At 40.6% G+C, this 12,865-nt stretch overlaps 1 protein-coding gene across 1 annotated transcript in view; it reads left to right on the forward strand.

Annotated features, from left to right (window-relative positions):
- PGM5 (phosphoglucomutase 5) overlaps positions 1-12,865 on the forward strand; it is a 208,322-nt gene that overhangs the window by 14,300 nt on the left and 181,157 nt on the right. Inside the window, exon 2 of the mRNA XM_055578264.1 lies at positions 7,682-7,844. Coding sequence (XP_055434239.1) covers positions 7,682-7,844 — 163 coding nt within the window. The remainder of the gene's footprint in view (positions 1-7,681; positions 7,845-12,865) is intronic.

Here is a 12,865-nt window from a genome sequence, read left to right on the forward strand (position 1 = left end):
GTCATGCTTACTTTTTCTTTTCTCTCTCTGGGACTCTTTTTTTTTTTTATTACTCATTTAAAGTTAAAAGGAAATCATAAAGGGGAAATCTTATTTACGGGAGTTTACACATGAAAACAATCCTGCTTTCATTAGTGTTATGTTGCTGGGGAATAATCATTTGGAATCAAAATTCTGCATCTACTCTGAGATTTTAGCCCCAGGGTTTAAATTATATATTGCTGCTCTCTAGAACTTTAATCTGAGTTAATTAGAAACTGAACTCGTACTAAATCTAATTTAGAAGAGTAGTTGTTAATATTCTGAAAAGAGGGAGCCATCAGAAATAAAAGAGTTAAATAATTCGTTGTATATAGCACGTGGTGTACAGTATGGACATGCTGGGACAAAGCTTCATATAATACAATTTTCTCTTTCTCAGGACACTGGTCTTTGGTATGTGGAGGGGCATATTGATTCCTGAGGTACTTGCTGTGCCCATTCATGGGTGGAGTAAACAGTGATGCAATCTAGGTGAGGTTTAAGAGTTGGTGGAAGACATTGGCATCTAGAAGAACAGACTCAGAGGGATTATAAGTAACTGCATCATGGGATATGATTGATGATAATTGTACATGGGTACAGCCGACACCCTCTCTTTCCCAAGCATTTAGAAGTTAAGACGGGGTGACAAGTTCATGCTGGCTCTGTGTATCTGTGTGTCTGGGGAAGTGTGTGCCTCACGCGTGTCTGCAGGCGCCTGCATGACAGTGTTCTCATGGCTCCCCGTGGATCCTGGGGCCCCTGTCTGTGTGCCTTTATGTGAATGTGCAAGTGACCGTGACTCGGGTCTACTTTGCCCCCTTTCCTAGTGGAACTGAAAGACGTGTTTCTCAGGGGCAGTAAGGCCCACCCAGGTTGGTGCAGGGCTAGGTGGGATTTCTCTTCTTCCAGCCAAACACAGACATTATCATATACAGTTCAGAGAATCCTCAATTTACAAGAAACTCTGAAATGTATTTGAATTCTGAAAAAAAGGCCTCCAAAATTCTCACTAAGATTTTTAATAATCCATTAAGTGAGGCCTAGAATATCACTTTAACAATAGAACTTGGCAAATTGAAAGACAAGCCAACCATGTTATTGAAGTGCCCCTTCACTTAAAGGAACTTGTTGAATGTGTTAAAAAAAGAAATAATGAAAAATGTATCCTGTTAAGTGTCAAGGCTAGTCTCAAAATAAAGCAATATCACTTAACAGGAAAACAAATTCTAGTTGAAGTATATAATTGTTAAGATAGTTGTTATGGCTATTTTTTGAGATGGATTTCATCCCTTAAAGAATTCAATTCTTGTACAAGGATTTTAGTAAATAAACTCTTCCAGCATGGGAACATGAAATCATTACGTGGAGCATTGAAGAAGAATGGAATAAAATTGATAACAAAACAAACAAAGAAAAGACAGACCATATGGTGTGGGCATGGATTTCCTCCAGTGCCCCTTTGGGAGGGTCAGTGAGGGAACAGCAGAGTGACACAGCTCAGACCTCCCCAGGCTGCGACTGGATTTCACATGTGAGTACAAGTCAGATGTTGCCTACTTCAGTGCTGTAAACAAAACCAAAGCCAGTATTGGAAGTAGACCATCTTTTCCTTGCAAGGTAGCAGTCTGCAACATTGGCAGAGGATAGTACTTCTAAGATGTTCAGAAAGGGAAGTGGTAGTTTAAAGGATTATCTAAGGTCTAAAATTAAATTTTAAATGGGGGAGGGGAGACAATTTGGGTAAGGCAATAGCATGATTTGTGTCATGTTGAAGCTCATAAAGGGTTTATGTAATCCCATCTTAAGTAACTTTTCATGACTCTGAACCTTCTTGACTTTGCAAATGAAGACCCCAAGCCTCAGAGAAATTACATGATTTGCCTTAGATCAGGGGTAGAGCCAAGACTTAAATCTAGATCTTTTAACTTTTGGGGTGCTTTTTATTTATACAACAGGGCTTCCAAAGGTTATATTTCTTTAACTAGTTATTAGATCTTGAAAGCCATAGCTTTTCTGATGACATTTGCCTTGGTTCCACATTGGGAAAGGAGTACATCAAGGCTGTATATTGTCACCTTGCTTATTTAACTTATATGCAGAGTACATCATGCAAAATGCTGGACTGGATGAAGCACAAGCTGGAATCAAGGAGAAATATCAATAACCTCAGATATGAAAATGACACACCCTTATGGCAGAAAGCAAAGAGGAACTAAAGAGCCTCTGATGAAAGTGAAAGAGGAGAGTGAAAAAGCTGGCTTAAAACTCAACATTCAAAAAACTAAGATCATGGCATCCAATTCTGTCACCTTGTGGCAAGTAGATGGGGACATGATGGAAACAGTGGCAGACTATTTTCTTGGGCTCCAAAATCACTGCAGATAGTGACTGCAGCCATGAAATTAAAAGATGCTTGCTCCTTGGAAGAAAAGCTATGACAAACCTAGACAGCATGTTAAAAAGCAGAGACAGTACCTTGCCCACAAAGATCCATGTAGTCAAAGCTACGGTTTTTCCATAGTCATGTATGGATGTGAGAGTTGGACTATAAAGAAAGCTGAGTGCCAAAGAATTGATGCTTTTGAACTATGGTATTGGAGAAGACTTTTGAGAGTCCCTTGGACTGCAAGGAGATCCAAGCAGTCAATCCTAAAGGAAATCAGTCCTGAATATTTATTGGAAGGACTGATGCTGAAGCTGAAACTCCAATACTTTGGCCACCTGATGAGAAGAGCTGACTCCTTTGAAAAGACCCTGATGATGGGAAAGATTGAAGGCAGGAGGAGAAGAGGATGACTGAGGATGATATCGTTGGATGGCATCACCGACTCAATGGACATGAGTTTGAGCAAGCTCCGGGAGTTGGTGATGGACAGGGAAGCCTGGTGTACTGCAGTCCATGTGGTAGCAAAGAGTTGGACATGACTGAGTGACTGACCTGAACTGAACTGAATTGGGAGGCGGGGAATTCACAGAGGAGAACACAGACACACAGAGAAGGTGATATGAACACAGGTGGAGACTGGACTGAGGGCTGGTCTCTGCTGGGGGCAGATGGAGTCCTCAGTGGTAGATGCAGCCATGTTGGCCTCAGTGTTTAGAGGTCCATGTGGTGAGCCCACGCTTGACCTCTGTCCCTGCCATCATTGGCCACTGTGTTCACAAGCCCATTGGACAATGACAGGAGTCACTGGGGAAAGAGGCTAACTGGTACTGATGGAGCAGGTCATCTTAGCCCCTTGATTATTTAAATCCTCTTCTGCTGAGGTCCCCTTTTGGTGAGCACTCCTGTGGTACACAAATATCTTCATGATTTTCCTTGTCTTATCTTAGAAGCCTCATCACTTATTCTCCTCCGTCTCCTCCAGCACTTGTTTCCTTTTAGAATTCTCTCAACTAGAGTTATCATCAGTGTCCAGCATTGCTATATTTTGGGGGGCATACTGGTGGGTTAATGAGTAGATCTACACAGGTAAAATTTCCACTGATAACTAAAATGTTTTAGGTTGAAATTTTATTCAAGTGTATTTTTTCACTTTAAACAGATTAGATGTTATCTTTTAAAAAATTCAAATTTAATAAGATAAAGATATGTTTATAATCTTTGCTATTTAACAAACTATACATTTTTATTTCTGTGCATATTTATTTATTATTTTTCTAAGCGCTAGCCCCAAAGTGTACATAATTGTACATTTTTGTGATAGTTTAAAAGTTATTTAGATTTCTGCATTTTTGACTTAGCATTAAATTATTGTCTGTGTTCCTTCTCTACTGCCTAAGAAAATGTAAGTTGTTACAGCAAATAAACTTGAAATTTAGGCAACTTTTATTGCCTTAAAACAATAGAAATTTTTATCTCACTCACATAATAGTCCAATGTGGATGTTGCTGGTGGGCAAAGACTCTTGTCCATCCAATGAAGAGGTAGGGACTCAGGTACTTTCCATCTTCTAGTGCTGGCATCTCCTAGAGCTGCATGGTCACCTGTGTTGAGCTTTTGAAAGGGGAAATAAACAGTGAGGAGAAAGGTATATTAACATCTCTTAACATGTTAGCCAGAACAAATGTCTCTAGCCAGAACAAACACGCATTACTTCTGTTCTTTCTCACACTAGTTTTTCCCTCATTTTGAAAATTGGTCACACGGCCACACGTAGCTACAAGGGTGGGTCTGGAGAATGTAGCCCTTGGCTGGGCATCTGTTGCCCAGCAACAGCTCTGCCTATGGAAGAGGAGCATAACTCTGTGGACTGTTCACCCAGTCTGCCCAACTGGTCGATCTTCATGATTACCCTTTTAGATGGCTGAAGAATATTCCGTAAGTTCAGACATCACACTTTGACAGGTTCTTCATTATTATACATTTATAGGAATTGTTAAAAAATTTTCACCTCTAATATCTAGATCCCACTGTAGGAAATGTGTACACACATATAACTTTCCCCCCTTTGAGAATTATTTCTATAAGAATAATTCTGAAAAAATGGGAGAGAGAGAAAATAATGAATTTAAGTTACAAATATTTTTCAGGCTTTGGAATATATAGGCTTACTCCTCCAGAATAGTTGCATTGCTGCATATGCAAGGTCTTCAACATTGCTTGTTTCATGGTAATACTCAAAATGAGTTGAATGATGAAATAAAATATAACAAAAGCGCCTGGAACATGATTTATCATGGCTCCGGAAAAAATGAATGTAATTTTTGTCCTATATCTTTCCCATCTTAATAAATGGTACCATCGTTCATCAGATTATAAAAGGTAGAAGCTGGGAGTTGACTTCTTTCCTCACTGTCCCTGTTTTATTTATTTCTGTGTAAGAAATTATGACAAAACTTACAGGCTTAAAATAACAACGGATATTTATTATTGCTCACAGTTTCTATGGGTGAGGAGGCAGGTTGTTTTGACTCAGTCATAGCTGCATGTCGGTAGGGTCTAGACGGTCCGGTGCAAGATGGCTCACCTGCACACTTCAACACAGCTGGAAAGTGATGCTGGCTGTTGGTGGGAGAACTAAGGTGCTCTCGGTCCAGGTGGCTGCACAGGGCCTCCTTGAATGTCCCAGTGACATGGTGGCCGCTGTTTCCCAGAGTGAGCAATCCAAGACAGCAAGGCAGAAGTGGCAGTGTCATTTATTGGGAAGTCACACACCTTCACTTTTGCAGTGTTCCCAGATCTTCCTTCTTCACTGTGGGAGGGGACTGCACCGAGGCATGAATGCCAGAGGCATGGATTGTTGGGGGCCATCTTGAAGGCTAGCTACCATAGTGTCTCCATTCCGTATTTCATTCTACCCACATGTTCTGTTCATTCTCCTTCCAAAGTTACTTTCAGATAGAATCACTTCTCTTCATTTCTACTGCTTCTAGTCTAGTCTAAGACAGGGTCCACACTCAGCTCTGCCATGATAGCCTTCCATCTGATCTTTCTCCTTTTTCTCTTCTACTTCTCACTCTCTAATGCATTTTTTTAACATCGCAGCCACTCACTCATCATTCATTCATTTTTTTCTATTCGTTAACTCTATTCATTTTTTATTAATGAATAGAATTAATTAATAGAAAACCTATTCATCATTTATTTTTTCTATTAATTCTGTTAAATATATTTATTGCATACTTACTATATGCTAGATTTGTTCCAGAGTCTCAAGAGTATAGCAGTGAAACTTACATGTAGTGAGGAAATAAATAAGATGGAAAATATTAAAGGGTAATGTGTGTAGCCCAAAGGACTAAACAAGGTAAGGAAAATAGAGGACAACAAGGAAATTAGGGACTTATGTGTGCTGTGCTATATAGGACTGTCATGGGTTCTGTCTTTGATTAGTTGACATTGAATAGTAACCAAAAGACAGGAGGAGGCAGGCATATGGATACTTGGGTAAGGGTGTCCTAAGCAGAGGAAAGAGCAAGCACAAAGCATGCTTGCTGTGTGTGAGGAACAGGAGACCAGCCAGTGTCATTGGAGCAGAGAGAGGAAGGGGAGTGGAGAGTGGCAGGTGATGGGGTCAGATCACCGAGGGCCTGGTGGACTGAAGACTTTGACTTTACCTGGGGTTGGTGGGACATGAGGACAGTCGTTGGAATGCTTTGCTAATATGATATGACTTGCTTTTTAATAAGATCTTTTGGATTGCTCAGCCCGTGATCTTTATAACTGATAAGGTCACTTCTAGTGCTTAAAACCCTTCCATGGATTCCTGGAATACCTAGAGTAAAATCTAAGCTCTGTTAGCTATTATTACTATAAGTGTTATGCTATTATTAAAATTAACACCCCATTATTATCACAGATCCCACTAATTTTTTTTCTGGTATTTATCCAACTAGTAATTACTATTAATACTACTATTACTATTACCACTACTACTAGGTTTATTTGTTTATAATCTACCTCATCCACTTGAGAATATATACTCTGGAGATGTTGTAGCTGAGTGTCTTTCCATACTAAATTATCCCAAAAACTGCTTTGTTTTTGGAGCTCTTGTGTTTGATCTTTAAGAAATTTTTTTTCCTATATCTTTCCTCATTGTCGTATTTGGTCAATGACCTACTTCCAGCAATGCTATTATTGGTGCCAGGGTAACTTTGCAGTTGTGCTGGACATAAGAGCTGGTCTTGGCTTCAAGGCTATGCCAGTACTTCTCAGACTTTAAAGGACAGGTGAATTATGTGGAAGGGTAGGGATCTTGCTAAGTGTGGGGTGGGCCTTGAGGTTTGGCATTTCTCCCAAGTGATGCCCATGCCACTGGTTTTTTGAGTAAGGAGAGGGTTTGATCACCAAACTTGACTGGATGTTGGAAACGCCTGTGGAGCTCAGGCTCCTCCCCTGCCATGCCTGATCCTGAGGCACTCTTAATACTAAGAATCTTCCAGTTCTCATTAATGATTCTAATTGGTAGCAACATTTGAGAACCACTGCATTGGATGACACTGGGTCCTATTTGAAAACAAAGCACGCAGAGTAATGCTCTACAGGGCTATGCTGCTTTCTTTCTTTTTTAAAACTCAATTTCATGGCTACAGAGAGTCTGGCCACACAGATGGATGACCTCCAGATCACTGCCTAGCATGGCTGGGTTTCCCCAGTGTCCCCAGCACATGGTATCACTTAGTGGCCAGAATAGGACTTCTGCCCTCAGGAAACTGGGGCTTCCAAGTGCAGTTAAAATACACTTGCTGACAACAAGGCTGTAGCAAGTCAGGTCCCTCCTGTGTGAGCTTGTGCTGAGGCAGGGAAGGAAGGTGAAGCAGAGAAGTGCTCTGTTTTTATTTCTTGTAATTTCCAGAATGTACAGGTGCAGTTTCTGAACCAATAACAAACTAAGAACTTCTTGTATGAGTCAACCTAACCCTTTGGTCATCAGAATCAGGTGTTTTAAACTGCTGAAAAGCAATGAGGCATATCTCCCTTACAGGTTAATAACTGACTACGAGACATGGGTGTCCCATATGGTCTTGGAGATATTGGGCCAGAGAGGTGCCTCCCCGTGCCCCCACACATCTCTTCCCACCTGAAGCCCACTCAGTTCTTTTTGCCAAGTGACCAGTATGTACTAACAGAGCCTGGAACGCTTTCTCATAGAAATGTACTTCAATCCCATGTAACCAGATTGATTTTTTTTTTTTTTTTTGGCTAATCTAGATTGGTCGACTGATCATTGGACAGAATGGCATCTTGTCGACACCTGCTGTGTCCTGCATTATCAGAAAGATCAAGGCAGCTGGTGGAATCATCCTGACAGCCAGCCACTGCCCTGGAGGACCAGGGGGAGAGTTTGGAGTGAAGTTCAATGTTGCCAATGGAGGTATGTGGCTCGGAATATGCCTTAATTTTTATGGTTTCTTTCCTCTTATATCATGGTCTTACAGTGACCCCATGATGTCAGATAAGAAAGGCAGAGAGGGAATGGCTCAGAAAAGTCTAGTGAGGTGCCTGTAGTAGTCAGGGTTTTCCAGAGACGCAGAACCAATAGGACATATAGATTGTCTCCAACTTAACGATGGTTTGATTTAAAGATTTTTTGACTTTGCACTTTATAGTGTAAAAGCAATATGCATTCAGTAGAAACCTTGTTTCACTGGAATTTCAAATTTTGATCTTTTCCTCGGCTAACAATGCTGTATAATTCTCTCTCGTGATGCTGGGCAGCAAGTGCAGCTCCTACCCGATCACAAGGGTAAACAACCAGTACATTTACAACTGCTCTGTACCCATTTAGCTCAGTTGGTAAAGAATCTGCCTGCAATGCAGGAGACCCTTGTTTGATTCCTGGGTCAGGAAGATCTGCTGGAGAAGGGACAGGCTACCCACTCTAGTATTCTTGGGCTTCCCTTGTGGCTCAGCTGGTAAAGTATCTGCCTGCAGTGTGGGACACCTGGGTTTTATCCCTGGGTTGGGAAGATCCTCTGGAGAAGGGAAAGGCTACCCACTCCAGTATTCTGGCCTGGAGAATTCTATACAGTCCATGGAGTGGCAAAGAGTCAGACACGACTGAGTGAGCTTCACTTTCACTTTGCGCCCATTCTGTTGTTCTCTTTCAGTCCAGTATTTTATAAATTAAATGAGATATTCAGCACTTTACTATAAAACAGGCTTCAGGATAGATGATTTTGTACAACTGTAGACTACCAAGGTGTTCTCAGCATTCTTATGATAGGTTAGGCTAAGCCACGATGTTAGGTGTATTAAATGCATTTTTGACTTATGATATTTTCAGTTTACAATGGGTTAGTCAGAATGTAACTTGTAAGTCCAGGAAGATCTAGAAAGAGATTTATTTTAATGAATTGGCTTATGTGATTATGGAGGCTATGAAGTGCCAAGATCTTTCCAGGAGAGTGGATGATATAGGTCTGATCTGAGTCTGCAGACCTAAGAAGCAACAGAGCTGATGGTGTAAGTTCCAGTCTGAGTCCATGTCTGAAAGCAGAGTGGCACCAGTGTGTCAGGTGGAAAGTGGACTCTCCCTTCCTTAGGCTTTTTGTTTTGTCTATGCCTTTGGTAGGGTGGGTGAGGCCCAGCCATGCTGGGGAGGGCAGTCTGCTTCACTCAGTCTACTGTTAATCTCATCCAGAAACCCTTCACAGACATACTCAGAGTAACATTTAACTGAACATCTGGGCTCTCTGTGACACAAGCAAGCTGATATGTAAAATTAAGCATCATGTTGCCTCAGGTGATATGACAAGGAAGGGGCACAATGGGGTCTTATACCCATTTGGTCTCTTGGTCCCCTGCACTCCTCACCACAGTGAAATGGTTGAATATTGATGCTTATCTGACATGGAAGGACCCTGGATTTTAAAGTTGAAGCAGACCCTCAAAGTCATTTAGATCATTCCCATCATTTTACAAATAGACAGATCAAAGCCCTGAGAGGCAGTTTGCTCAAGGTCACATTGGCAGACAGAGGACTTCTTAGCATAAGTCCTACCTTCTCCCTTTCCTATAGTGTTGACTTTCTCTTACTAACCTGCTTAGAATTATTTCACTTTTTCTTGTATTTATAGAAATTTATGGTTTAGAAGGGCTTCCCTGGTGGGCCAGTGGTAAAGAATCTGTCTGCAGTGCAGGAGACTGAGGAGATGCTGGTTCGATCCCTGGGTCGGAAGATCCCCTGAAGGAGGGCATGGCAACCCACTCTAGTATTCTTGCCTAGAGAATCCCATGGACAGAGGAGCCTGGCAGGCTACAGTTCATGGGATCACAAGAGTCGGACACAACTGTAGTGAATGAGCATGGACAGTTTAGAAGTCCTAGTGGAGTGGGATATGTGTATAAGGGTGAATTAAAACATTTTTGAACATGTATAAAATGTAGGGTAGGAAGGATAATAATAAATGGATACCATATATTCATTACTCTGTTTTTCCATTTTGCTTTTTTCCCCTAAAGACTTTTAAGGTAAATTACAGCATGAAGGCTTAAATATTTCTGACTACATCTCTTTAAAATAAAGATGTATTCCTGTATAACTACATGATCATACCTAACAAAAATCAGTAATTCTCTAATGTCATCTAAAATCTCATCTATATTTAAAATTTTCTGAGTGTCCCCCAAATGTTGTTTACATCTGCTTTGTTAAAGCCAAGTTTTGTCCCAGAACCATGTGTTGCATTTGGTTTTTAAGTTTCTTAAATCTCTTTTAATCTAGAACACTAAGTCTTCATGTATATGTGGGTGGGAGCTGAATTTTAACCAACAACTGTTGCCCTTAGGAAGCATTCCTGGCCCAGGCACAGTAGCACATCTTGAAAGGGAAGTACATGATTGCCCCCTCCTTGCAGCCATTTTGGATATTATTCAAAGAAAGAATGTTACTCAAGTCAAGTGTTTTTTTAAAAAAAAAACAACCTTTTATGAAGAGCCTTATTTTTGAAGGTATGATTCAAGAAACCCTGCTTCACCAAAAAGCACACCTTGGGCCAACATTTAGTCTTGCAGAAGCTACTGAATATTTCAGGAAAAAATATGCAAAGCGCAGGTATTCTATATACTTAAAATATAGGACATTTCACGTACTCAGAATATGGCAATGAAATGTAATATATAAGTAATATAAAAGTTGCTAAACTAAATAATGTATTTAAATATTTGAATTAATATCTGACTGAATATCTTATAAGAGAATCTCAGTCATCTCTGTGATAATTTGTGAGGTATAAAAGGAAAAGATACTATTTAAATAACCATTTTTTAGACTAAATTGCAGAAGGTTGTGAGACTTGCTCAGTCATATCCTGAATAGGTGGAGGGGGTTGAATTTATCATTTAGCCTTTAACTATGTTGAAAGTCTTCCCTTTTGCATTTATTTCTTCATGTTTACATGTCTTGGTGTCATCAGTGAGACTAACATTCCTGCTAGCATGGAGAGATTCCGTTGGCTTCTTCCTGCTAGAGTGAGTTTTATCATGACATCTTTCATCCGAAGTTGCAAGTTGCACACAGTCATCTCTTCCATTGAGTGTCATACAGATACATCTCTTGGAATAGGTTAAAAGGCAAAATGTCTACAGAATTGGTAGGTACATCCAGAGAAATAGGACGCATCTAAAGCTATGTTGCTTTTAAATTATTTATAGAACAGGACTTTTCTGAGCATGTTTGTAAATAGGGGAGAAGATGCTAGAGGACAAAAGGAATCAATAATAAAAATACTTTTTTAAATACTTAGAGTGTGCCAAGCTACATACCCAGAACTTTACATACATGTTCTCATTTAATCCTCATAACAGCCTGATGAAGTCACTGAGGAATAAAAGTGGCTTAAAAAACTTGACCAGTATCACAGAAGTCATGAATTGTGGAGCTCATTTGGAACCTAGATTCCAAGAAGTGGGCAGAACTTCTGAGTGAAAAGGCAGAGCTGGGGGAAAGAAGCATCTAGAGGGGTGTAGAATGGAAACTTTGGGAAAGAGTTGCTTATCCCTCTTGTAAAGGAAGAGGAGGAAATGTTGCCTGTCAAATTGATCAATCCTAAGGAAAAGGAAATCATTCCTGAATAATCATTGGAAGAACTGATGCTGAAGCTGAAATTCCAATACTTTGGCCTCCTGATGCAAAGAACTGACTCCTTGAAAACACCCTAATGCTGGGAAGGATTGAAGGCAGGAAGAGAAGGGGATGACAGAGAATAAGATGGTTGGATGGCATCACTGACTCAATGGACATGAGTTTGAGCAAGCTCCGGGAGTTGGTGATGGACAGGGAGGCCTGGTGTGCTGCAGTCCATGAGGTTGCAAAGAGTCAGACATGACTGAGCAACTGAACTGAACTGAAGATAATGCAGCAAGGATAGCTAAGGGACTTGGGATAAACAGAGATGTTTTCTAAAAGGTGCTCTGGGGAATTTGTTGAGGATACCTGAGGAATTGTGGGGATCAAGGTAAACTTAAGCAGCCTCATTCTTTGGGGTAACCAGTTTGGATTGTTTCACGACTGCCTTCAGCAGCACATGGGAGTCTGGTAATGGCAGCAGTGGAGCAGATGATGGTGGTGGGGAATGACAGTGTAGGCACGGCAGAGCAACAGGAGAGCTGGTAGTTGTTAAGAATGTCTGAGTTGACATTAGACTCTTAGGATTCAAACCCACCCTCTGTTACACCAGTGATGTGACCTTGCTTAAAGTCATCTCTTCCAAGTTCAGTTTCCTTATTTGGAAAATGAAGATATTAATAGTTCTCACTTCATATACTTTTTGTGTGTGCTAAATTCCACATAAGGTGTGAAATGTGTTATGTGTAAATTTCAACAAATGTTGGCTTGTCTTATTATTCTAACAACGAACAGAAAGGCTCAAATGCTAGACCATAGGGTCCTTCTGGGATAAGAAGCCAGTGAAATGAGAATGGACCAATAGTCTGGGAGTAATCAAGTGATGATGGACTTCTGTATAGGAATGAAGAACAGGTTCAGCAGGAGTATGGAGTAGAAGTAGGGTAGATGGAAGATTAGGAATTTGTGGAATGAAGATACTCAAATTTGATATTTTTGAAATAAGAATTTCAAGAGACAATTCCTGGCATGACTGTACTAGGAACTGACTTAAATGAAGAAGAAGTCATTGGAGCGGAAGATGTTAAGAACTGGGAGGATGTAAAGAGATAACAATGGAGAAGGAAATGGCAACCCACTCCAGTATTCTTGCTGGAGAATCCCATGGACGGAGGAGCCTGGTAGGTTACCATCCACGGGGTCGCAAAGAGTCGGACATGACTGTGCGACTTCACTCACTCACTCAAAGAGATACAAAGGATTTTGATGACCTCAGAGGTTATCAGCATGGCTGACTGAGCAGCATCTAGCTGGTTACAACTTGTTTT

This window comes from Bubalus kerabau, chromosome 4 (assembly GCF_029407905.1).
Source record: "Bubalus kerabau isolate K-KA32 ecotype Philippines breed swamp buffalo chromosome 4, PCC_UOA_SB_1v2, whole genome shotgun sequence".
Lineage (NCBI taxonomy): Eukaryota > Metazoa > Chordata > Mammalia > Artiodactyla > Bovidae > Bubalus > Bubalus kerabau.